The sequence below is a fragment of the Hyperoodon ampullatus genome (genome assembly GCF_949752795.1).
Source record: "Hyperoodon ampullatus genome assembly, chromosome: 17".
NCBI classification, from domain to species: Eukaryota; Metazoa; Chordata; class Mammalia; order Artiodactyla; family Ziphiidae; genus Hyperoodon; species Hyperoodon ampullatus.
The window spans coordinates 10,951,308-10,978,238 of record NC_136930.1 but is presented as its reverse complement, the minus strand read 5'-3'; the positions used below and the strand labels follow the sequence as shown (position 1 = coordinate 10,978,238).

The 26,931-nt window shown below is 39.5% G+C and overlaps 1 protein-coding gene across 4 annotated transcripts in view; it reads right to left on the bottom strand.

Moving 5' to 3' along the window:
- The window catches only part of MTFR1 (mitochondrial fission regulator 1), a gene marked incomplete at both ends in the record, with an annotated part of 51,098 nt that overhangs the window by 12,114 nt on the left and 12,053 nt on the right, over nucleotides 1–26,931 (bottom strand). For all 4 annotated transcript variants that reach the window (XM_079722802.1, XM_079722804.1, XM_079722803.1 and 1 more), the window contains one exon: nucleotides 21,536–21,651. In XM_079722802.1, the coding sequence (XP_079578928.1) occupies nucleotides 21,536–21,651 (116 nt within the window). The remainder of the gene's footprint in view (nucleotides 1–21,535; nucleotides 21,652–26,931) is intronic.

Genomic DNA, 26,931 nt, shown 5'->3' with positions numbered 1-26,931 from the left:
CTACTAGTAGGATCGGAGACGGTGGGTCTCGAGCAGGGGATGGATCAGAAGCAGAGAGTTCTCAGGACAGGGGACAGGCGCCCTCGCCACAGGCAGCCCGAGGTGGAGCACCTGGAGGGTGACGACTGGATGGAAGTGCAGCTGAGCAGAGAGAAGCACGAGAGCCTGGAGGTAAAGACGCACCTCTACCCGCTACCGTCTCCCATTTCCCATGAAAGTTGGATTTTGCTTTGTTTATCTAAATTTACCTAAGAGAGAAAGAATATTTTGTTGAGAACGTAAGCGAGGATGGTTTGTTTTCGTATTATGTGTGAGTGCAGAGGTTTCCTAAACTCTATATTATAATAGCAAATAAAGATAAATTTTGGATGCCAGAATCGTGCTACTAAACAAAAAAATGATGTTATAATAACTGTTTTTTCAAGAACTCGTAGTCGCTTTAGTAGTGAGTACACCCTCCCAGATCACAGGATCCAAAAGTATTATATGCTTTTATGTTTGTTTTAAAATGTCATCACTCAAGTAAGCCAATCGTCTAATCCCATGAACATTTACACTTCAGATACCCAGAACTGGAACAAGATAATAGGGCGATTTGGATTAAGAGATCAACTACAAGGCATGTTTGACCAGCTTCCTTTCTTTAAGATATCTTCCAGCCAAAATACATTGTAAGAGGAAATTAACGAATACTTAACAGCAAACGACACTGTTTAAGAAAAATAAGACGCTTCTACCTCTCCCCGTAACTCCTCCAGATGATTTCTATCCTTTTGTTTTTGCATCTACTGAGAATTAAGGGATAAGCACTCATTAATCTTGAAAACCAGTGTGCCAGGGTAAGAGGAAAAAAGTTTAGGACCTTTAGCAAAACGATTTAAGTAACAGTGTCAGATCATCTATATTTTATATGTCTATACTATTTTTATAACTTTGGTATAGATTCTGCATTTCCCTGTGTGAAGTACTGTTGACAGCTGTGGGTTCAAACAAATTATAGGAAATGTGGAAGTTTAAATATGGATTTTTAGAAGCTGGAAAAGGAAAATAATCCTGAAATGATCATGTATTCTCAAAGACACAGAAAGATTTGACATTTACAGAAGCTTGAGAACCAAAGGCAAAAAAAATAAAAAGAGTTGCTCTGTAATATTCTTATATATGGAAAAGCTTAGGTTTTATGAAAATTCTCATACATGTCCCTTCCTTCGAAACTATAAACACACACACACCCTTTTCCCACAGACATCTGTTTTGTAAGGCAGTCTACAAATAACTCGTTCTCAGAACCAATCTGTTTTGCCATCCTTCAGAATACAAGGCTATTAAAGAGCTAGAATATAGAGGCGAAAGTAATCCAAACTAAGAAATGCTCTTTTCTACTAAATTTGTGTATAATTCAGAGAAATTTTAAGAAAACACATGTAAAAACAAAAAGAACAAAAGAGGCATCAAGTACGGATGTCCCAACAGCAGAAAACAAACAGCCAAAGTATGATCGTTTCTTAAAAATACTGTCTGCCACAGACCTACTAGGGAATGGACTTGAGGATACGGGGAGGGGGAAGGGTAAGCTGAGACGAAGTGAGAGAGTGGCATGGACATATACACACCACCAAATGTAAAACAGATAGCTAGTGGGAAGCAGCCACACAGCACAGGGAGATCAGCTCGGTGCTCTGTGACCACCTAGAGGGGTGGGATAGGAAGGGTGGGAGGGAGATGCAAGAGGGAGGGGATATGGGGATGTATGTATATGTATAACTGATTTACTTTGTTATACAGCAGAAACTAACACACCATTGTAAAGCAATTATACGCCAATAAAGATGTTAAAAAAAAAAATACGGTCTGCATACCGACTTGTGCTGGCGAGGTTTGTACCCTCTTTGTTTGATTTGGCTCCGAAGTGCCTGATGGCACAAGGGTGCAGGCTCCCCTTCAGAGCACCATCCACGCCAAGTGTCTGGCTCGTCTACCTTTTCACTGTTAGTATCACGGGCAGCCACTCTGAAGTACCACATCCACAGACAGGAAGGGCTTTTTAAGCTCCACAGACTATGATCAAGAAAATCCTCAATTAAATATAATGTACCTCTGGGGTCCTTTCCCCTTACCTCACAGTTAATGAAAACTCAAAATCTGAGATTGTTTTAAATGAGCCCAGTGCCCTATGAAAGGTGGTATTCCCCGGATGACTTTTATTGAGTCTCCCTCACTGTTTTAGTTGAGAGAATAGAAAGGTACAGAAATACATGTTATTGTCAATAGCGTGCAGAGAAGGCGGGGAAAACTGGTAATTCAGTTCCCTGAAAGCACAATGCTGGGTAGAAAGCTAACAATATTTTTCAAAGTGAGCAAATAGCTGGATAAAGACAGCTGGCCTAGGGAAATTATTCTGAGGGAAGTAATCCATGAAAGGACTATAGTGGGGAATAGTCAGGACTGTCATGAGGCTGCAGACCCAGGTGACTAGTGGGATTCATTGCCTATTCTAGATTCTGTTCAACACAAGTCTCTTGTTTTGTATTTTAAAAGCTGGATCTGGGCTTCCCTGGTGGCACAGTGGTTGGGAGTCCGCCTGCCGATGCAGGGGACACCGGTTCGTGCCCCGGTCCGGGAGGATCCCACATGCCTCAGAGCGGCTGGGCCTGTGAGCCATGGCCGCTGAGCCTGCACGTCCGGAGCCTGTGCTCCGCAACGGGAGAAGCCACAACAGTGAGAGGCCCGCGTACCACCAAAAAAAAAAAAAAAAAAAAAAAACCTGGATCTTCCTATAAGTGATATTTAGTGGCAATGACATTTCTTCCTTGAATGTAGTACTGTACTGATGTACATTATGAGTTAATGTCTAGTGTCAAATACTTAAGATTAAAATGGGAATGAATAACACCTGCTGTTTGCTGTGCTGTGAGTAGGAAACCGTCTTGCCCTGATCCTTTGTGTCTCCTGGTCTACACTTGCACCTATGGCACTGTGGCCAGCCAGCCTGCTTGCTTGCTGAGTCATTTCCTTTGGAGTCTTGTTACTCACTGTCATCCTCTATGAGGTTGGGGTTCCTCCGCGACACTCCTTAAAAAACAGCACATTCCATTTTACACTTGATATCTTTAGTCAAAGGCTTCAGTCTCACTTTATTCACTATTCTTATATCAGATTTTTATAAATACATTCATCTTAATTCATTAGATTACAAACATTCTGGTATAAGAAAAAGGGCTACCCTCAAATACTTTCAAATCCTATGAACCTGTAAATTTTTATTTACTACATCAGTTTGATATGTACGTGGGATACAGTTAGAAATTAACATATTAACAAAGAATGAACAAAGTGGAGTTAAACTTGAAACATTTCAGTATTCCTTAAATAATGTTCTACTCCAGGGAGAAAATATGTGCAAATGATGGGACCGACGAGGGTTTAATTTCCAAAATATACAAACAGCTCATAAAACTCAACAACAAAAACACAACCCAAATGAAAAATGGGCAGATGGCCTAAATAGACATTTCTCCAAAGAAGACATACAGATGGTCAACAGGCACATGGAAAGATGTTCAACATCCCTTATTATTAAAGAAATGCGAATCAAAACTATAATGAGATACCACCTCACATCAGTCAGAATGGCCATCATTAAAAAGTCTACAAATAACAAATGCTGGAGGGACTTCCCTGGTGGTCCAGTAGTAAAGAATCCGCCTTCCAATGCAGGGACGCGGGTGTGATCCCTGGTCAGGGAACTAAGATCCCACATGCTGCAGGGCAACTAAGCCCATGTGCCACAACTACTGAGCTTGTGCGCCTCAGTGAGAGAGCCTGTGTGCCACAAACTACATAGCCCATGCTCCCTGGAGCCCGCACACCACAACTAGAGAGAAGCCCACGTGCTGCAACTAACACCCAACACAGCCATAAATAAATAAATACATACATACATACATACGTACATAAATAAATGCTGGAGAGGATGTGGAGAAAAGGGGACCCTCCTACACTGTTGGTGGGAATGTAAATTGGTGCAGCCACTACATAAAACAGTATGGAGCTTCCTTAAAAAACTAAAAATAGAGCTGACACATGATCCAGCAATGCCACTCCTGGGCATATATCCAGAGAAAACTCTAATTCAAAAAGAAACACGCACCCCTATGTTCATAGCAGCACTATTCACAATAGTCAAGACATGGAAACAGCCTAAATGCCCATCAACAGATGAATGGATAAAAAAGATGTGGTATATATATACAATGGAATACTACTCAGCCATAAAAAAGAATGAAATAATGCCATTTGCAGCAAAATGGGTGGACCTAGAGGTTATCATACTAAGTGAAGTATGTCAGAAAGAGAAAGACAAATACCATATGACATCACTTATACATGGAATCTAAAATATGACACAAATGAACTATCTATGAAACAGAAACAGACTCACAAGAGAACAAACTTGTGATTGCCAAGGGGGAGGGGGGTGAGGAAGGGATGGAGTGGGAGTTTGGGGTTAGCAGATACAAACTGGTATATATAGAGGATGGATAAACAACAAGGTCCTACGGTATAGCACAGGGAACTATATTCAACATCCTGGGACAAACCATAATGGAGAAGAATGTAAAAAAGAATGTATGTATATGTATAACTGAATCACTTCGCTATACAGCAGAAATGAACACATTGTAAATCAACTATATGTCAATTAAAACAAATTTTTTTTTAAATGTTCTACTCCAAATGCAATTAAAAACTTGATGGCAGGGGCTTCCCTGGTGGCACAGTGGTTAAGAATCTGCCTGCCAATGCAGGGGACACGGGTTCGAGCCCTGGTCTGGGAAGATCCCACATGCCGTGGAGCAACTAAGCCAGTGCACCACAACTACTGAGCATGCACTCTAGAGCCTGCGAGACACAACTACTGAAACACGTGGGCCTAGAGCCCGAGCTCCGCAACAAGAGAAGCCACCGCAGTGAGAAGCCCGCACACCAGAACGAAGAGCAGCCCCCGCTTGACGCAACCAGAGAAAGCCCGCGTGCAGCAACGAAGACCCAACACAGCCAAAAATAAATAAAATAAATTTATTTTTAAAAAAACACAAAACTTGATGACAATGCCTATGATGTCTGCTAGAAGCCACAGAGATTATAGTCTTTAATTTCATCACACATAGTGCAAATGTTATGCTGTGTCTATGTCCAAAGACTACACATTCTCCATAGGCTACTATTATGAAAGAGAACAAGTTAATTATCTGAGACGAGACTATCAGTTCTATTGATTCTTTCAAAGGATCTCAATGCTTCTTATAAAAATGAAGATTTCTTTCCAATCCTGAGGCCATTCTGTTAATTCAAAGGGAAATGAAAACGTGTACAGAACAGAAAAAAAAATGAGGACTTGTGCATGCCACTGTGCTATAAGTTTTCTCGTGTTATCTTTCAAAATTCTCCTCTCAAAGCAGGTATTGGTACTTCCAATTTAGAGATGAGAAAACTGAAGTTCAGTGTATTTGAAAAACAAAATCAATTGTACAATAACCAATTAAGGACTCATGTGTATGCCACTTTCCCAGAGAGATAATACCGTAACACTGTAACCAACAGTTATAGAAATGCCATCAACAAATTTCAAGGGAGAAATAAGAAACAAATATATTGAATAGCTTTGGCTTTCATATAAATATAAATGTGACAGGCAGGGAAACACTCAAATGGCAAATAATATATAAATCTTGAAAGTACTTCATATTATGTTTTTAAGATTTAAGTTACAGTTATGAGCTAAGTTACAAGTTTAAGCTATAAAAAATTGCCATGGAAATGCAGTTAATATCAAAATGACAGATGAAAAAAGACTCCAACTGCCTGGTAACAGTACTAGTATTAAATAATTGTCAAGACAAAGTAAAATTCCATCAGCTTTCATCCTTCTATTTTGTCCTATTGATTAAAATACATGATACGGTAAATCTACTATCTCATCAATCTATACAAAACACACTTTATCTGGTATGTGAAACTGATCAAATAGAGCTTCCTCAAAGCTCCCGTCCTTAGGAAGAGGGTGAGACTTAGATGTGTCAGCCTGTTTATCAGGATATCAGCCACAGGAACATAACACAGAGTACCTTTCCCAGCCATCTAGATTTATTATACACATCCATAGTTAATCACAACTGATGCAAAAGGTGCTATAGCACCACACAGCGAAACAAAAAGTCTGCCCAATCTCTCTAGTCACATGGGCCGTGTCATTAACCTTGGAACTCTGGGGCCACTTCCCACCTGTCTGTCGACTTCCTCCTCCAGAGCATCGTGCACATCCAGCTGGGTCTCCTCTGTTTCCTTTTCACTTTGTTCAGGTTCAGATTATCTTTACCTAGAATGCTTCCAGGCACCTTTTCAAAGATCCTTTAGCCAATTTCTTTCAACATCATAGACAAAATCCATTATCCAAATCCGTTATGCCAACTCGATTACTCTCTAATCGCAATCCCCATAATAGCTACCCCATAATAGCTACCCCATAATGTCCTATCAAGTACAAACAGGACATTTGTGTTAAAAGCCCTTCAGAGGCTTTTCTAGGAAGATGGAGCACATGAACTTTTCACTGTTCTTCCTCCTAACTACAACTATAATCTCTGGACATCATACATAAAACAAATCTAAGAAGACTTTTGGACTTCCCTGGTGGTGCCGTGGTTAAGAATCCGCCTGCCAATGCAGGGGACATGGGTTCGTGCCCTGGTCTGGGAAGATCCCACACGCTACAGAGCAACTAAGCCCGTGCGCCACAACTACTGAGCCTGCCTGCCTAGAGCCCATGCTCCACAACAAGAGAAGCCACTGCAGTGAGAAGCCCGCGCACTGCAGCAAAGAGTAGCCCCTGCTTGTTGCAACTAGAGAAAGCCCAGGCACAGCAATGAAGACCCAACACAGCCAAAAATTAATTAATTAATTTTAAAAAAGACAATGCAGCAGAAAAATAAAGTTAAAAAAAAAAAACAAGAAAAATAAAAGTGAAAAAAAAAGAGACTTGCAGGCAGAGAGAAGGCAGACTGAGTTGGACCTTGGGATCCAAAAGAAAAAGAAAAAAACAAAAACCCAGCATAGGTGTGAGTTCCTTGAGTTTCCTTTTACCTCATATATCCCAGACTGGGCGCTAGAGTAACAGGTAACCCAGAAATGCCAATGGATGCAGGGGGAAAAGTCTCAGCAAAAGCCTGCTCTCTTAGCCAAAGGACCAAGAAAGGGGCAGCCTCCCACAGTAGGTAACTTATATAAAATAACCGCTCGATTCCAGCCAACATCACAGAACACGCTGCGGCCCCACCTCCACCGAGGAACGAAGGCTAACTTCCCTCCTTCCTAGGCTGTAAAGAGATGCCTCAAACCCTACAAGATGGTGTCAGAGAAAGCAGGGACTTACTCACCTCCCTGTACGACAGTGGAGACAATCTGGGGTGGGGTGTGGGGGCAGAATTACACCCCACCCAGCATCAATGAGGCAGCCTCCCCTGTCCGCTAGGCTGGTGCCCCAGGAGCACTGCCCTGGGGGTGGATGGGGGCCGAGGGGGAAACCTGGACTCTGCTCCCAGCTGGCAGGAACAAGATGGCACCCCTCCCTCCCTTGCTATTAGTGAAAGCCAGCTAAAAGCAAAAGCTGAAATGAGATCCGAAGTCTCAGATACTCAGAATATCTAGATTTCAATAAAATCACTCTGCATGCCAAGACCCAAAAAGAACACAGACGGAATGAAAAAAGACAACCAGTAGATGCCAACTCTGAGATGACAAGAGATGTTAGAAGTATCTGACAGATTTTAAAGCAGCTATAATAAAAAGGCTTCAATGAGCATTTAGCAGCACTCTTGAAACAAATGAAAATAATAGTCTCAGCAAAAAAAAAGGGGGGGGGTGGGGAACCAAATAAAACTTTTAGAACCAAAAAGTAACATAACTGAAATAACACAACGGATAGGAACAAAAGCAGAATGGAGAAGACAGAGGGAAGAATCAGTGAACTTAGAGACGGAACAATAGAAAGTATCCAACTAGGAAAAAACACGAGCAGAGTCTCGGTGACCTGTGTGGCTACAACAGAAGATCTAATAATTGTGTCATTAGGGTCCCAGAAGGAGAGGAGGAAGACGGCAAGGCTGAAAAAGTACTTTAAAAAAACAATGGCAAGGGGCTTCCCTGGTGGCGCAGTGGTTGAGAGCCCGCCTGCCAAGGCAGGGGACACGGGTTCATGCCCCGGTCTGGGAAGATCCCACATGCCGCGGAGCGGCTGGGCCCGTGAGCCATGGCCGTTGAGCCTGCGCGTCCAGAGCCTATGCTCCGCAACGGAGCACAGCGCGAGGCCCACATACCGCAAAAAAAACAAAACAAACAAACAAACAAAAAAAACAATGGCAGGGCTTAGTTCCAGCCTGATGGGCGTCAAAGGCAGGCCAGTCTGTGGCCAAACAACGAGGCCACGTTGCAGCGGGACAGCGACTGCGACCACGCTGTGGGCCCCAGACAGGCGAGGAGACAAGACGGCAGAGTAGAAGGACTTGAACACACCTCCTCTCACAAAAACACCAAAATCACAACTAACTGCTGAACAACCATTGACAAAAAAAGCATGAAACCTACCAGAAAAGATATTCAACATCCAAAGACAAAGAACAGGCCACAACGAAATGGTAGGAGGGGCACGTTCATGATACAATCAAATCCCATACCCACCGGGTGGGCAACGCACAAACTGGCAAGTAATTATATCACAGAGGTTCTCCCACAGGAGTGAGAGCTCTGAGCCCCACGTCAGGTTACCTAGTCAGGGGGTCTGGCATTGGGAGGAGCCCCCAGAGGATTTCGCTTTGAAGCCCAGCAGGGCTTGATCACAGGAACTCCACAGGACTCGAGGAAAGAGAAATCCTACTCTTGGAGGGCACACACAAGGTCTTGTGTGCACCAGAACCCAAGGAAAAAGCAGTGACTTCAGAGGAGCCTGGGCCAGACCTACCTGCTGGTCTTAGAGGGTCTCCTGGGGAGGTGAGGAGGGATGTAGCTCACTGTGGGGTCAAGGACACCGGTGACACAGGTACCAGGGAGTACTCATTAGCATGAGCTCTCCTGGAGGCTGCCATTTTGACACCAAGTCCTGGGCCATCCAACAGCCTGTAGGCTTCAGTGCTGGGACACCTCAGACCAAACAACCAACAGGGTGAAAACACACCACACGCATCAGCAGACAGGCTGCCTAAGTCTCTCTGAGCCCACAGCCACATCTAAACTCACCCCTTGACATGGCCCTACCCACGAGAGGGACAAACCCACCAGTGGGCAGGCACCAGTCCCTCCAACCAGGAAGCCTGCACAAGCCTCTAGACCAGCCTCACCCACCAGGGGGCAGACACCAGAAGCAAGAGGAACTACTATCCTGCAGCCTGCAGAACAGAGACTGCAAACACAGAAAGTTTGACAAAATGAGACAGCAGAGGAATATGTTCCAGACAAAGGAAAAAGATAAAACCCCAAAAGAACAACTAAGTTAAGTGCAGATAGGCAATCTACCTGGAAAAGAATTCAGAGTAACGATAGTAAAGATGATCCAAGATCTCGGAAAAAGAATGGAGGCACAGACTCAGAAGATACAAGAAATGCTTAACAAAGAGCTAGGAGGGGCTTCCCTGGTGGCGCAGTTGTTGAGAGTCCTCCTGCCGATGCAGGGGACATGGGTTCGTGCCCCGGTCCGGGAAGATCCCACATGCCGTGGAGCAGCTGGGCCTGTGAGCCACGGCCGCTGAGCCTGTGCTCCGCAACGGGAGAGGCCACAAGAGTGAGAGGCCCGCGTACCGCAAAAAAAAAAAAAAGAGCTAGGAGATGTAAAGAACAAACAAACAATTGAACAATAACGGAAATCACAAATACACCAGAAGAAATCAATAGCAGAATAAATGAGGGAGAAGAACAGGTAAGTGAGCTGGAAGACAGAAGGGTGGAAATCACTGCTGCAGAGCAGAATAAAGAAAAAAGAATGAAAATAAATGAGGACAGTTTAAGAGACCTCTGGGACAACATTAAACACACCAACATTCACATTATAGAGGTCCCAGAAGAGAGAGAGAAAGGGCCTAAGAAAATATTTGAAGAGAGAAAGCTTAAAACTTCCCTAACATGGAACAGGAAACAGTCACCCAAGTCCAGGAAGCACAGAGAGTCCCATACGGGATAAACCCAAGGGGGAACACACCGAGACACATATTATTCAAACTGACAAAAATTAAAGACACAGAGAAAATATTAATACTAAAAGCAACAAGGGAAAAGCAACAAATAACATACAAGGGAATCCCCATAAGGTTACCAGCTGATTTTTCAGCAGAAACACTGCAGGCCAGAAGGAAGTGGCACAATATATTTAAAGTGATGAAAGGGAAAAACCTACAACCAAGAATACTCTACCCAGCAAGGCTCCTGTTCAGATTCGACAGAGAAATCAAAAGCTTTACAGACAAGCAAAAGCTAACAGAATTCAGCACCACCAAACCACTTTTACAACAAATGCTAAAGGAACTTCCATAGGTGGAAAAGAAAAAGCCACAACTACAAACAAGAAAATTACGAATGGGAAAGCTCACCAGTAAAGGCAAAAATACAATAAAGGTAGGAAATCATCCACACACAAATCTGATATCAAAGCTAGTAATCTTGAGGAGAGTACAAATGCAGGATATTGGTAATGCATTTGAAATAAGAGAGCAGGAACTTAAAAGTCTTGTATACACATACTATGAGGTTTTGCTATACCAAACCCTCATAGTAACCACAAGCCAAAAATCTGCAGTAGATATACACACAAAAAAGAAAGAGGAATCCAAACATAACACTGAAGATAGTCATCAAATCACAAGAGAACAAAAAAAAAGAAGTGAAGAAAAAAGACCTACAAAACCAAATCCAAAACAACAAGATGACAATAAGAACATATGTATCAGTAATTACCTTAAATGTAAATGGATTAAAAGCTCCAACCAAAAGACACAGACTGGCTGAATGGATACAAAAACAAGACCCGTATAATATACTGTCTACAAGAGACCCACTTCAGACCTAGGGACACATATGGCCTAAAAGTGAGGGGACAGAAAAAGATATTCCACGCAAATGGAAATCAAAAGAAAGCTGGAGTAGCAATACTCTTATTAGACAAAATAGGCTTTAACATAAAGTCTGTCACAAGAGACAAAGAAGGACACTACATAATACTCAAGGGATCAATCCAAGAAGATACAACAACTGTAAATATATATGCACCCAACAAAAAAGCATCTCAAAATATAAGGCAAATACTAACAGCAGGATGAAAGTAAAAGAATAGAAAAAGATATATTATGTAAACATTAACCAAAAAAAAAAAAAAAAAACCCAGTTCTGACTATATTAATATTAAATAAAGTAGACTTAAGAGCAAACAAAATTATCAGGGACAGAAAGGGACATTATATTACAGTAAAAAGATAAAAGACACAGCAATCCTAAATATGTATGCACCAAACAGACCTCCAAAATATGAAAAGCAAAAGCTGATAGAAAAGGAGAAATAAACAAATCCACAAATACAGTGGGAGACTTCAACACCCCCTTTTCAACAACTGTTAGAACAAACAGAAAATCAAGAATGATACAGAAGAATTTAGCAACACCATCAACCAACAAGTTCTATTTAACATTTATAGGACATTCCACTAACAACAAGAAGAGTACACATTCTTTTCCAGTACCCACAGAACATAAACCAAAACGGCCCATATCCTTGGGCCATTAAAAAAAAACGTCAACAAATTTTTAAAGAATGGAAATACACCCTTCAACAACACAGGGGTTAGGGGCTCCAACCCTCCCCACAGTCCAAAATCTGCATATAAATTAGAGTCTGCCCTCTATAGCTGCAGTTCCTCAGTATCCACAGTTCTGCACATGCAGATTCAACCAACCTCAAACTGTGTAGGACTATAGTACTTACTACAGAAAAAAATCTGCATGTAACTGGGAACACACAGTCCAAACCTGTGTTATATCCTCTGACCACAACAGAATCAAGCTAGAACTCAATAACCAAAAAATCATAGCAAAATTTCCAAACATTTGGAAACCAAACAACCAAACTCTAACTTCAACAGTTAAAAGAAGTTGTCTCAAGGGAAATTTAAAAATACAATGAACTGAATTAAAATAACAATATATCAAAACTTGTGAGACGCAGCTAAAAGCAGTGTTGAGAAGGAAGTTTACAGCACTAAATGCTTATATCAGAAAAAGAGGATTTGGTTCAGGATGGTGGCATAGAAGGACGTGCTCTCACTCCCTATTGCAAGAGCACCGGAATCACAACTAACTGCTGAACAATCATCGACAGGAAGACTGTCAACAGGAAGTCTTCGACAGGAAGACTCTGGAACTCACCAGAAAAGACACCCCACATCCAAAGACAAAGGAGAAGCCACAATGAGACGGGAGGGGGCGGGGCACAATCACAATAAAATCAAATCCCATAACTACTGGGTGGGTGACTCACAAACAGGAACACTTATTCCACAGATGTCCACCCACTGGAGTGAACGTTCTGATCCCCATGTCAAGCTTCCCAACATGAGGGTCTGGCAACAGGAGGAGGAATTCCTAGAGAATCAGACTTTTAAGGCTAGCAGGATTTGATTACAGGACTTCGACAGGACTGGGGGAAACAGGAGGCTCCACTCAGGGAGCACACACAAAGTAGTGTGCGCATCAGGAACCAGGGGAAGGAGCAGCGACCCTAGGGGAGACTGAACCAGACCTACCTGCTACTGTTGGAGGGTCTCCTGCAGAGGTTGGGGGTGGCCGTGTCTCGCCATGAGGACAAGGACACTGGCAGCGGAAGTTCTGGGAAGTACTCCTTGGCGTGAGCCCTCCCAGAGTCTGCCATTGGCCCCACCAAAGACCCTGGGTAGACTCCAATATTGGATCGCCTCAGGCCAAACAACCAACAGGGAGGGAACCCAGCTCCACCCATCAGCAGACCAGTGGATTAAACTTTTATTGAGCTCTGCCCACCAGAGCAACAGCCAGCTCTACCCACCACCAGCCCCTCCCATCAGAAAACTTGCACAAGCCTCTTAGATAGCCTCATCCACCAGAGGGCAGACAGCAGAAGCAAGAAGAACTATAATCCTGCAGCCTATGGAACAAAAGCCACATTCACAGAAAGACAAGATGAAAAAGCAGAGGGCTATGTACCAGATGAGGGAACAAGATAAAACCCCAGAAAAACAACTAAATGAAGTGGAGATAGGCAACCTTTAAATGACACAATAGACCAGACAGATTTAATTGATATTTATAGGACATTCCATCCAAAAACAGCAGATTACACTTTCCTCTCAAGTGCGCACAGAATATTCTCCAGGATAGATCACATCTTGGGTCACAAGTCAAGCCTCCGTAAATTTAAGAAAACTGAAATCATATCAAGCATCTTTTCTGACCACAACGCTCTGAGATTAGAAATCAATTACAGGGGAAAAAAAGGTAAAAAACACAAACACATGGAGGGTAAACAATATGGTACTAAAAAACCAAGAGATCACTGAAGAAATCAAAGAGGAAATCAAAAAATACCTAGAGACAAATGACAATGAAAACATGACGATCCAAAACCTATGGGATGCAGCAAAAGCAGTTCTAAGAGGGAAGTTTATAGCAATACAAGCTTACTTTAAGAAACAAGAAAAAACTCAAATAAACAACCTAACCTTACACCTAAAGGAACCAGAGAAAGAAGAACAAACAAAACCCAAAGTTAGCAGAAGGAAAGAAATCATAAAGATCAGAGTAGAAATAAATGAAATAGAAACAAAGAAAACAATAGCAAAGATCAATAAAACTAAAAGCTGGTTCTTTGAGAAGATAAACAAAATTGATAAACCATTAGCTAGACTCATCAAAAAAAGAGGGAGAGGACTCAAATCAATAAAATTAGAAATGAAAAAGGCAAAGTTACAACAGACACTGCAGAAATACAAAGCATCCTAAGAGACAACTACAAGCAACTCTATGCCAATAAAATAGACAACCTGGAAGAAATGGACAAATTCTTAGAAAGGTATAACCTTCCAAGACTGAACCAGAAAGAAATAGAAAATAGGAACAGACCAATCACAAGTAATGAAGTTGAAACTGTGATTAAAAATCTTCCAACAAACAGAAGTCCTGGACCAGATGGCTTCACAGGTGAATTCTATCAAAGATTGAGAGAAGAGGTAACACCCATCCTTCTCAAACTCTTCCAAAAAACTGCAGAGGAAGGAACACTCACAAACTCATTCTATGAGGCCACCATCACCCTGATACCAAAACCAGACACAGATACTACAAAAAAAAAATTACAGACCAATATCACTGATGAATATAGATGCAAAAATCCTCAACAAAATACTAGCAAACAGAATCCAACAACACATTACAAGGATCACACACCATGATCAAGTGGGGTTTATCCCAGGGATGCAAGGATTCTTCAATATACCAAAATCAGTCAATGTGATACACCGTATCAACAAATTGAAGAATAAAAACCATATGACCATCTCAATGCAGAAAAAGCTTCTGACAAAATTCAATAACCGTTTATGATAAAAACTCTCCAGACAGTGGGCATAGAGGGAACATACCTCAACATAATAAAGGCCATATACGACAAACCCACAGCAAACATCATTCTCAATGGTGAAAAACTGAAAGCATTTCCTCTAAGATCAGGAATAAGACAAGGATGTCCACTCTCACCACTATTATTCAACATCATTTTGGAAGTCCTAGCCACAGCAATCAGAGAAGAAAAAGAAATAAAAGGAATCCAAATCAGAAAAGAAAAAGTAAAACTGTCAGTGTTTGCAGATGACATGATACTATACATAGAGAATCCTAAAGATGCCACCAGAAAACTACTAGAGCTAATGAAGGCATCTGGTAAAGTTGCAGGATACAAAATTAATGCACAGAAATCTCTTGAATTCCTATACACTAATGATGAAAAACCTGAAAGAGAAATTAAGGAAAAACACTCCCATTTACCATTGCAACAAAAAGAATAAAATACCTAGGAATAAACATACCTAGGGAGACAAAAGACCTTTATGCAGAAAACTATAAGACACTGATGAAAGAAATTAAAGATGATACAAACAGATGGAGAGATATAACATTTTCTTGGATTGGAAGAATGAACACTGCGAAAATGACGACACTACCCAAAGCAATCTACAGACTCAATGCAATCCCTATCAAATTACCAATGTCATGTTTTTATAGAACTAGACCAAAAAAATCTTAAAATTTGTATGGAGACATAAAAGACCCCGAATAGCCAAAGCGGTCTTCAGGGAAAAAAACGGGAGCAGGAATCAGACTCCCTGACTTCAGACTATACTACAAAGCTACAGTAATCAAGACAATATGGTACTGGCACAAAAACAGAAATACAGATCAATGGCACAGGATAGAAAGCCCAGAGATAAACCCACACACCTATGGTCAACTAATCTATGACAAAGGAGGCAAGGATATACAATGGAGGAAAGTCTCTTCAATAAGAGACTGGGGTGGTGGTGTGATGAATTGGGAGATTGGGATTTACATATATACACTAATATGTATAAAATGGATAACTAATAAGAACCTGCTGTATAAAATATAAATAAAATAAAATTCAAAAATTCAAAATAAAGAGAAAGTCTCAAATTAATAATATCAACTCTCAGCCAAAGAACCCAGAAAAAGAGCAAAATAAACTCAAAGTAAGCAGAAGGAAGAAAATGATAGGAGCAGAAATCAATAAAATTGAAAACCAAAAAAAGAAAAAAAGAAAAATCAATGGAAGTTTGTTCTTTGAAAAGATTAATAAAATTGACAAATATTTTAAAAAGAGAAGGCATAAATTACTAATATCAGGAATGAAATGGGATATATTACTATAGACCACGTAGCTATCAAAAGCATAATAAGGAAATACTACAAACAATTCTATACACATAAATCTAACCAGTTAGATGAAATGGAACAATTAATTGAAAAATACAAACTACTACATCTCTTCCAATATGAAATTCATAAGATAGTCACATAACTCTACTAAGGAACTTGAACTCATAATTTTAAAAACACACCAAAACTCAATTCCACCTATGGCCAATTAATCTATGACAAAGGAGGCAAGACTATACAATGGAGAAAAGTCTCTTCAATAAATGGTACTGGAAAAACCAGATAGTTAAATGTAAAACAATGAAATTAGAACATCCTTTAACACCATACACAAAAATAAACTCAAAATGGATTAAAGGCCTAAATGTAAGGCCAGACACTATAAAACTCTTAGAGGAAAACATAGGCACAACACCCTTTGACATAAATTGCACAGCAATATCTTTTTCAATCAGTCTCCCAGAGTAACAGAAATAAAAACAGAAATAAACAAATGGAACCTAATTAAACTCAAGTGTTTGTACAGCAAAGGAAACCATAAACAAAACAAAAAGACAACCCACACAATGGGAGAAAATATTTGCAAACGAAGCAACCAGAAAGGGAGTAGTATCCAAAATATACAAGCAGTTCATGCAGCTCAAAATACAAAAAAACACCCAACCCAACCAAAGAATGGGCAGAAGACCTAAGAAGACATTTCTCCAAAGAAGACATACAGATGGCCAAGAAGCACATGAAAAGATGCTAAACATCACTAATTAGAGAAATGCAAATCAAAACTACAATAAGATATCACCTCACACCAGTGAGAATACCCATCAGTCAAAAAATCTGCAAACAATAAATGCTGGAGAGGGTGTGGAGAAAAGGGAACCCTCCTACACTGTTGGTGGGAATGTAAATTGGTACAGCCAGTATAGAGAACAGTATGGAGGTTCCTTAAAAAAACTAAAAATAGAGCTACCGTAAGATCCAGCAATCCCACTCCTGGGCATATATCCAGACAAAAACATACACGCACCCCAATGTTCACTGCAGGCACTGTTTACAATAGCCAAGACATGGAAGCAACCTAAATGTCCATCGACAGATGAATGGATAAAGAAGATGTGGTACATATATACAATGGAATATTACTCAGCCATAAAAAGAATAAAATAATGCCATTTGCAGCAACATGGATGGACCTGGAGATTATCATACTAAGTGAAGTAAGTCAGACAGAGACAGATAGGATATTTGTCTTTCTCTGTCTGGCTTACTTCACTTAATATAATATGATATCGCTTATATGCGGAATCTAAAATGAACTTATAAAACAGAAACAGACTCACAGACTTAGAGAATGAACTTACGGTTATCAGTGGGGAAGGGTGGGAGGGAGGGATAGACTGGGAGTTTGGGATTGACAGGTACACACTGCTATGTTTAAAATAAAATGCCTTTCTGTATGTATAAATAGATAGATAGATAAGATAGATTAGATAGATAGATAAATAAATCTCACCAAAAAGAAATCTACAGGTCCGGATGGTTCACTGGATAATTCTCATAAATGTTTAAAGAATTAACACCAGTTCTATACAATCTCTTCAGAAAATAGATAGCTTCATTTTTTGAAGCTAGTATTACTCTGACACCAAAACCAGACAATCAGAGACTTAATTGTAAAACATAAAACTATAAACTTGAAAAAAACAAAAACAGGAGAAAATCTAAAGCATCTAACATAGGCACAGAGTTCTTACACTGACACCAAAAGCATGATCTGTAAAAGGGAAAAATGAATGAATTAAAATATAAAACTTTTGCTCTGTGAAAGACCCTGTTAAATAGATGAAAAGATAAGATTTAACTTGTCCTACTTGCCCTACATTTGGGAGAAAATGTTTACAAACCCACACCTCTGAAAAATGACTCATACCTAGCATATATAAAGAACTCGCAAAAGAAAACCAAATTAGAAAACGGGCAAAAGACATGAAGAGACATTTTATTCGAAAGCATATGAAGATGGCAAACATATGAAACGATGTTCAACATTATTAGCCAATAAGGAAACACAAATTAAAATGAGATGCACAATACACACCTATTAGAATGGCAAAAAAAAAAAAAAAAAGGAAAAAAGTAACATCATCAAATGCTGGTGAGGAAGCAGAGAAGCTGGCTTAGCCATACACTGCTGGTGGGAATGTAAAATAATACAGCCATTCTGGAAAATAGTTTTTCAGTTTCTTTAAAACTAAACACGCAACTACCTTATGACTCATATTAACCAACAATTGCCCTCATGGGCATTTATTCCAGAGAAATGAAAACTTATGCTGGCTCAAAATCCTGTACACATTTACATTAACTTTACTTATAAAAGCCAAGAACTGGAATCAAGCCAGATGTCCATCAACTGGCACATGGTTAAACAAACTGTGGTCCATCCATACCAAGGAATACTACTCAGTACTAAAAGGGAAGGAACTGCTGATACACACAGCAATCTGGATGAATCACTAGAGATTATGCTTAGTGAAAAAAGCCAGTCCCAAAAGGTTGTATATTGTATGATTCAATTTATATAACTATCTTGAAATGACAAAATTGTGAAAATGGAGAACAGATAAGTGATTGCCATTAAGGAGGGGTTGGAGATGGAAGTGAAGCGGGTGTGGCCATAACAGGGCCACAGGAGGGGTTCTTATAGTATGGAAATGTTCTGCATCTTGGTTTAACCAGTGTCAATATCCTAGTTGTGATAGTGTACCATGTTTTGCAGGATGTTACCACTGGAGAAAACTGGGTAAAGGGTACAGGAAATGCTTCTGTATTCTTCCTTGTAAATGCATGTGAAGAATCTACAATTATCTCAAGAAGTTTAATCAAAAAAATATAATAAACATCTTTAAAAAGAAAGGCTGTGCTCACTTCGGCAGCACATATACTAAAATTGGAACGATACAGAGAAGATTAGCATGGCCCCTGCGCAAGGATGACACGCAACTTCGTGAAGCGTTCCATATTTTTTTCCAATGCAGGGGTTGCGGGTTTGATCCCTGGTTGGGGAGCTAGGATCCCACATGCTTTGCGGCCAAAAAACCAAAACATAAGACAGTAGCAGTATTGCAACAAATTCAATAAAGACTTAAAAAAAAAAAAGGCTCTTTACCTGCTAATCCTGCAATAATCTGGTCTGTTCATCTACTGCTATGTCCTCACTCCTACTTGTCATTCAAATCAAGCTCCTTCTTTGCTCTTGGATTACTTAATTCTTATTTTATTCAGATAATACCACTCAAATGAAATTACTCTCTAGCTGAAGTCAATGATAATCTTTCAACTGCAAAACAAAATGGAAACTTGCTAGGTTTTTGGTTTACCCAGCCTCTAATGATGGAAGTTTACTCTCCTTCCCTGAAGCTCTCCTACCTCTGTTTCCATGACAACACTCTCTGCTGGTTCTCCTTCTGCCTCTCGAGCTACTTCTGGCAGGTAGGGGAGTCCCTTCTTTCTCTTTTCTTTTTTTTTTTTTTTCTCCTGATTTACTCCCAAATGCCAGCTTTATCCAGGATACAAATGCTCTTCATGTCTTATATATGGTCCTTGAGTACTCTGGGTACCAGCCATTCTATCCACATGTTGAAGTGCAAGCACTCTTTATCAATATCTAGCTACATAAACTGTCTCTAGAGCAATGTCAATGTCCCACAGGAAGCTCAAACACAGCATATTCCACATTGGACTACCTCTTACTCCCACCCTCCAGAAAGAAACCTGTTTTCCTATATTCTTATTAATTGTTCCACCATTCTCATATCCTAGCCAGAAACCTGGGAGTTATCCTAGACTCTTCCTTTCTCAACCCCAATACCCAAAAAGTTTCTTAAAAAAGTTTAAAAGTCTTCTGAGTATCTCTTGATTTTGTCCTTTTTCTCCATGCCTTCTGTCGGTTTCTTAATTTAGTCACACTCTTATAATCTCTTATTTAGCCTATTTCCTGACTTGGCTCCCTTCTATTCTTTACGCTGTTTATAAGGAAATTTAACTAAAATACAAATTTGATATTATTCTTATGATGCTTACATTGCTTCCATCGCTCTACAGTGCTTTCAGGAAAAAGTGTAAACTTCTTAGCCTAACATGTGTGACCTTTAAACCTCGACCTACTTTCCATATTCACCTCCTACAGCTTAGCCTTCTCTGCTACTGTCTAGCCTCATGGAGCCATTTGGAGTTTCCTGAACATGCCATGTGGCCTCCTGAGGAGTACCTTTAAGCACATTCACTGTACCTGGAATACAGCCTTCCTGGTTGAGCGGCTCCTACTGCCCCTCAGCACTCGGCTCTATCAGCCCCTCCCCCCGAGAAGCCTTGCTGAACCTCTCACCCCACAGGGGCTTCTGTATTTACATAGTAGTCTTTCCAGGATCGCTATTATTGATTTCCTTTTGTAATCTCCACTAGCAAGTATTTCCACGTATTCCTGGAAAGCTGGGACGGTGTCTTATTTTATCTATGTATCCTTCATGACTAATAAGAAGAGCTGAATAAGCTGAATAGGTGTTTATTAGATTGAAGAGTAGTCAGTAATTTACTCAGGCTCTATCAAATAAATGAAAGCACTTCTCTAACTCTTGCATACTGTCTCCTTTGAATCAAAACTCATCCTGAAGCCAGAACATGGAACCAACCTAAATGTCCATCGACAGATGAATGGATAAAGAAGATGTGGCACATATATACAATGGAATATTACCCAGCCATAAAAAGAAACGAAAGTGAGTTATTTGTAGTGAGGTGGATGGACCTAGAGTCTGTCATACAGAGTGAAGTAAGTCAGAAAGGGAAAAACAAATACCGTATGCTAACACATATATATGAAATCTAAAAAATAAATAAATAAATAAAAGGGTACTGATGAACCTAGTGGCAGGGCAGGAATAAAGACGTAGATGTAGAGAATGGACTTGAGGACACGGGGTGGGGAAGGGGAAGCTGGGGCGAAGTGAGAGTAGCATCCACATATATAGAATATACACTACCGAATGTATAATAGTTAGCTAGTGGGAAGCAGCCGCATGGCACAGAGATCAGCTCGGTGCTTTGTGATGGGCTGGAGCAGTGGGATAGGGAGGGTGGGAGGGAGGCTCAAGAGGGAGGGGATATACAAATTTCCTAGTATGATCCACAGTGATTCCTCTGCCTCAATAAGACCATTAGAATTACTTACTTATCTAAACGTATTTATGATAGGTCTTTCTGATTTCTCATTTTAGAATGTAAACTTCCTAAGGGCAAGGAGTTCTGTAATTCTTAAGGACTAGGACACAGTTACAGGTCTCTAAGAACTTTACAAATACCAGCTGAGTGTTTAAAATAAACAGAAAAGATGACCGCTCAAAAAAAAAAAAAGAACTGGGTTACTAGACATCAAATTAGGCTAATACAAGGAAATACTGTAAATGTATCATCTTAAAATACTAAACACCGCATCTCAGCTCTGATAGCCATCCAGACTAACCTTCGTCTTGTTGAACACTCTCCTTCTTCTTTGGCTACCCATCCAACATCAGCAAAAGACACCACTGCATCCTCTCCTGGCTGTCTGGGGCTCCATTCTGTTGTAGGGCTGGTAAGCTGTAAGTTACAAATAGGGCAAGTTCTTCATCTAGCACCAAAATGGTAGAATAAAACATTTTCTTACCTAAGGAAAATCATCAGCTCTAGCATTACAAACACATGGACAGTTTCTAGCATTTCCATTGAAGGTCTCCATGAAAGAGACCTTTAGTTATGTCATACTGTTGTTTAATAGTGCATGCAATCTCTGAATTATAATTTAACTCATTCAATTTTTTATTTTACAGGTCAAATGAGACTCATTAAAAGAAAACAAAAACCTCTGTTCATCCTAAAACATTAAGAAAATTTTTAGAATTTAAACATTATAAATCAGTTCTTTTCTGAAGATTTAGTAAAAAGTGTAGTGACCAATTTGTGCTAAATCTGGGAATATTTTAAAATGGATATTATATAGATACACTGTTATAATAATGAAAATACATTTTCAAATATCATTAGATCTCTTGATTTTTAAATTAAAGTATTAACTATATTAAAGAACCGAAAATACAAATAGAAGTAGAACAGAATTCTCTAGCTAACCTTAAACACCTAGATGAAGGAACAGAATATTCTGAAATAAATATAACAAAGAAAAAGCGTGCAAGTTCTGAAAGTGACCTTCAAAAAATGGAAAAATAACTTAATTGAATTAAATTTAAGTTTTGTTATAAGAATAATGCCTCAGGGCTTCCCTGGTGGCGCAGTGGTTGAGAGTCCGCCTGCCGATGCAGGGGACGCAGGTTCGTGCCCCGGTACGGGAAGATCCCACATGCTGCAGAGCGGCTGGGCCCGTGAGCCATGGCCGCTGAGCCTGCGCATCCGGAGCCTGTGCTCCGCAACGGGAGAGGCCACAACAGTGAGAGGCCCGCGTACGGCAAAAAAAAAAAAAAAAAAAAAAAGAATAATGCCTCAAAGCCAGATGGCCAATGAATAATAGTTATCAGATTAATGTAATACTTCCTACGAGTTGAAGTAAGGTTTAAATAAAAAAGAAAATGCAGACTTTTTAATTGAAGAAAAACGTTTAAGAGGCCAAAGAGATTTACATGTATTTATCAGAAAGCTTCTACAGTAACCCATGCTTTGTTTGAACCTTCTTATTATCATTGCCAGATGAAGCTTTTGGAAGCTACACTTAAATAATACTTGTCCCGGGCTTCCCTGGTGGCGCAGTGGTTGAGAGTCCGCCTGCCGATGCAGGGGACATGGGTTCGTGCCCCGGTCCGGGAAGATCCCACATGCCATGGAGCGGCTGGGCCCGTGAGCCATGGCCGCTGAGCCTGTGCGTCCGGAGCCTGTGCTCCGCAACGGGAGAGGCCACAACAGTGAGAGGCCCACATACCGCAAAAAAAATACTTGTTCCTCAACTGTAAAATATACCATACAAACACATAATACTAATATGGTTAAAATTTTTAAATAATATATCTTTAATTTTTAAATAATATATCTTTAATATTAAGAATAAAATTTTAACTAAACATATTGGCTACTGGTATGTGCACGCATTCAGATATCATAATTACCCAACATTATCAACTTCATAGAGTAGTATTAGAAAACTGACATTTTAACAAGATACTAAGAATATCAAGTATTTAAAATGCCTTAAATTATGGCTTTTGGGAAGGACCGGGGTATAGGCAAGAAAGAAAACAAGTATATTAGAAGAGTAGAGATTTAAGAACTTAATCCTGGGCAAAAACAAAAACAAAAAAACTAATAACGGATTAAGATGAAAAAGCTTTCAAAATACCAGTGTTTTAAGGCACACAGTGGAGTGTGGTCAGAAGAGAAAAAAAGTATAAGCTTCAGCAAGTACATTGTCAAGGGATATGATCAAAGAAAAACCAAAAAGAAGATTTTTCTACTTCTCCCTTATGTGTTTCAGAAATTTATCTAAATCAGTCAATAAACAAATAGTTTTCAGTAAATTGGTATCTTGTACAACTTAAATAATATAAATGAACTGGGCATCACATCTGGTGTCAAGAGCCTGCGAATCTGGCAATATTCTGTTTCTATCCATTACTAAGAACAGAATGGTATATTAATACTCCCATAACATTATAAAATGGAGATTCTAAGTGGGTTACATGGAGATTCGGGAACAGGAAGGTCCCCCAAGCTCTGTAGAAACTCCTAGAAGATACAATATTTAATGGGCTATTTTGTACAAATGACAAATCATAAAGGTAAAACCTGAATGGTCCCTTCCTTAAGGTGCTAGTTCATGAAGATCAATTTGGTTACCTAACTCTTTGTTTAGAAAATAAAATTTTGTTCCAATACACTTACTAGTTGGTAGGAAGAAAGGTATATTTAAGATAAATAAAAATCTAGTTTTGACCTTAAGACTTCTTACCTTCTCATAAAAGCTACAAAAATTGCTGTTTTCTTCCCAGATATTTTTGTTCATAAAAGGAAGCAAAATACTTTTCTAAGAATACTGAAAAATATAAGTTAAACCCATTCTGTGACAGCCTTTCAAAGTATTTTATTTTATAATGTAAAGATCATACAATATTTCTCAATTTTACATCTGTAACACTTCGCATATGAAACATGAAATGTTGCTTTTTGCACAAACTTTAAAAAAAACCCCAATTATTCCATGGACTTAGTCTGTAATCTTACTGAGCATTGATTATATTTAATCACTGAAATAATACCATGTCTATAACATGTACTCAATAAGATGAAAATGTTAATGATACTGTCAGGAACCAATTCCAGAATTGAAAATACCTGTATCATTTCTAATTGACATCCTGCCCCACAAAACAAAGTAGTTTTAGTATTTAAGTCACGTACCTACATTATAACCGTGATTTATGCCACCAAAAAAGAAGCCTAACAAAGTCCCTGGGGAAACTCATACAAAAAACAAAATAAAACTGAAAAAAATCTAATCTTTTTTTAAAAGGCCACTTCAGTTGTTGCTGAAATGGGCACTCAGTAGCATTAAGAATGAAACAGGAAGTACAGTTCACCTAGTAAAGTACTAGTTTAGGTGAGGTCACTGTAGGCAAGGGGACTGAGGGCATGATTCTTGGAGGTATGATTTAGACACCACTACTGACATGCATGGATGATGGATGTGAAGTTTGAAAAAGAAAAGGTCAACTTACTGAAGGTTCCAGCAAGGTCCTGTCCTACCACAGCTATTGTTAGTAGGGGAAGAAAAAAAAAACGACAGAAAATTTTTTTTTCAAAATCAAGGGCATTATAAAATTTAAAATAAAATCAGTGCTTATTGATTTATCAGTATCCAAATTCCTTTCAGAAAGTAAGAAAAGCATTTCATTCAGAGCAAAATTCAGTAAGAGCATTGTATTTTTACTGATCTTAGGAAATTCAAATCAACATTTGAAACAATTTAAATTATCCAAGATTCAATTATACTTCAAGAATTTTACTGAAGTAATTTCAGGTAATTTTAAATATTCTGATAATGTAAAACTACACTGAAGAAATTGATTTATTTAATAAAACGCATAAAAGAAAAATATAAAGCTTGTACAAAAGTTGAAATACTTAGAATAAAATATTAGAAGAGCTCGCTTTGTCCTCATGTGACTTTTCATAAAATAAACACACTGGTATTGGGAACCAGGATTCTCTCAGTTTCTTGCCAAAAACGGTGTAACAGCAAATATACTCAGTCTATTTTACCACCTTTTGTTTACAGCCAAATGCAAAACATGTATTCTTAAAAGTAACATGGTAAAAAAACTTCTAGATTTTTAATTACAGATTTAATTATTCCTCTTTTTCTACCAATTCCTGTCATAGTAAGAAAAAGTAAAAGCAGAATTTCTGCATTGTAATATAGTGACATACAGTGACACCAATAGGCCAAGAGGTATACCTGAGTAAAGAACACCAAACGAAATATTCTAGCTGAGACAGGCACTAACATTGCTGAGTAAGGTGGTCACTTAAAAAAAAACTGAGCATCTATTAACCCTTCCTATTCATGACCCACCTAGAATGGGGGAGGGAAGGAAGGTGAGGGGGAGAATAGGGAGAAGAAAAAGGACCAGAGAGACAAGAGGGAAGGAAATGTGTGTGTGTATCTCTCAAAATAACCTAGGAAGGTAAGTAACAGTATCCCCATGGAAAAACAAGTCAATTACTGAGAATGAATAAAACATCACAAACATTAGTTGTTTACTGAGTTGGGCTTCAAGTTACTACGCCATGTTACCAAATTTATAAAACATAATGCATATATCTGGATTCAGCTACCCTTAAGGGTCATTTTATAGCTAAAAATATCAAGAAATGGACATCACATACAGTATGACATCACATGCTAGCACAGTCCAGATTATCAGACAGTAACTGGGAAAAATATGAAATTTAACGATGAATTTTAGTATGAATCCAGGTACTTATCCTCAGATGGCTCAGACATCAAAGACCATGATGATACCACACTACATCTCCCACCTCACTAGCTTCTGACAGAGGGGCCTTGTCTTAGTTCCCCAACAGTAACTTCCGTCTTTGCCTCAGGACCTCTGCACTTACTGTTCTCTCTGCCAACACTGCCCTACCTCCATCCCTCTCCCTGACTCTTTGAGGGACTGGCTCTTTTTAATCCTTAATTGTCATTCCTCCAGGGATGTCTTCCCAGACCACCACTGTTAGTCTCCCCATGCTATGCCAATTTTTCCTTCACTGCACTTAGTACAAATTATAGTTTTATGCTTATTAGCATATTTCCTTGCTTAATCTCTCTCCCACTGAACCATACCCCAGTAAGGGTAGAGATCGTGTCCGTTTGGTTCACCACTGACCAACAGCACCTAACATAATGCATGGATTTCAAGCTGATTTGCTAAATAAAGATGGGCTGCCATGGGGTGGCACCTTTACTTCCACCTTTAGTCACAGTGTGTGGACTTCGGTGAGAACCTTATTCATTACTTGTTTGGTTACAGCACATTCCCTCCACCACCAATTCCAACAATCACTCCTAGCAATCTAAGAAAATAGCCTGGGGCAGGGTTTCCACAGGAAAAAAAGGTAATCCAGGTTAAATTTCCCAGAGTTCGGCCAGTTACTGAGCAGGGATTCAAACTACTGTAGCACAGGGCCCAGTCCCCACCCTCCCCTTATCTGATGGTATGCAGAAGCACTTTTTTTTTGCCTTAGATTTTTCTAAGTGTAGTATTTATTACCCCAATGAGCCACACTTAAGTTCCATGTTTTTCTTTAACTCATAAAATTTGAAATTTATAAAAATGACCCTAAAGGTGCTATAGTGATTACTTTCATAATTTG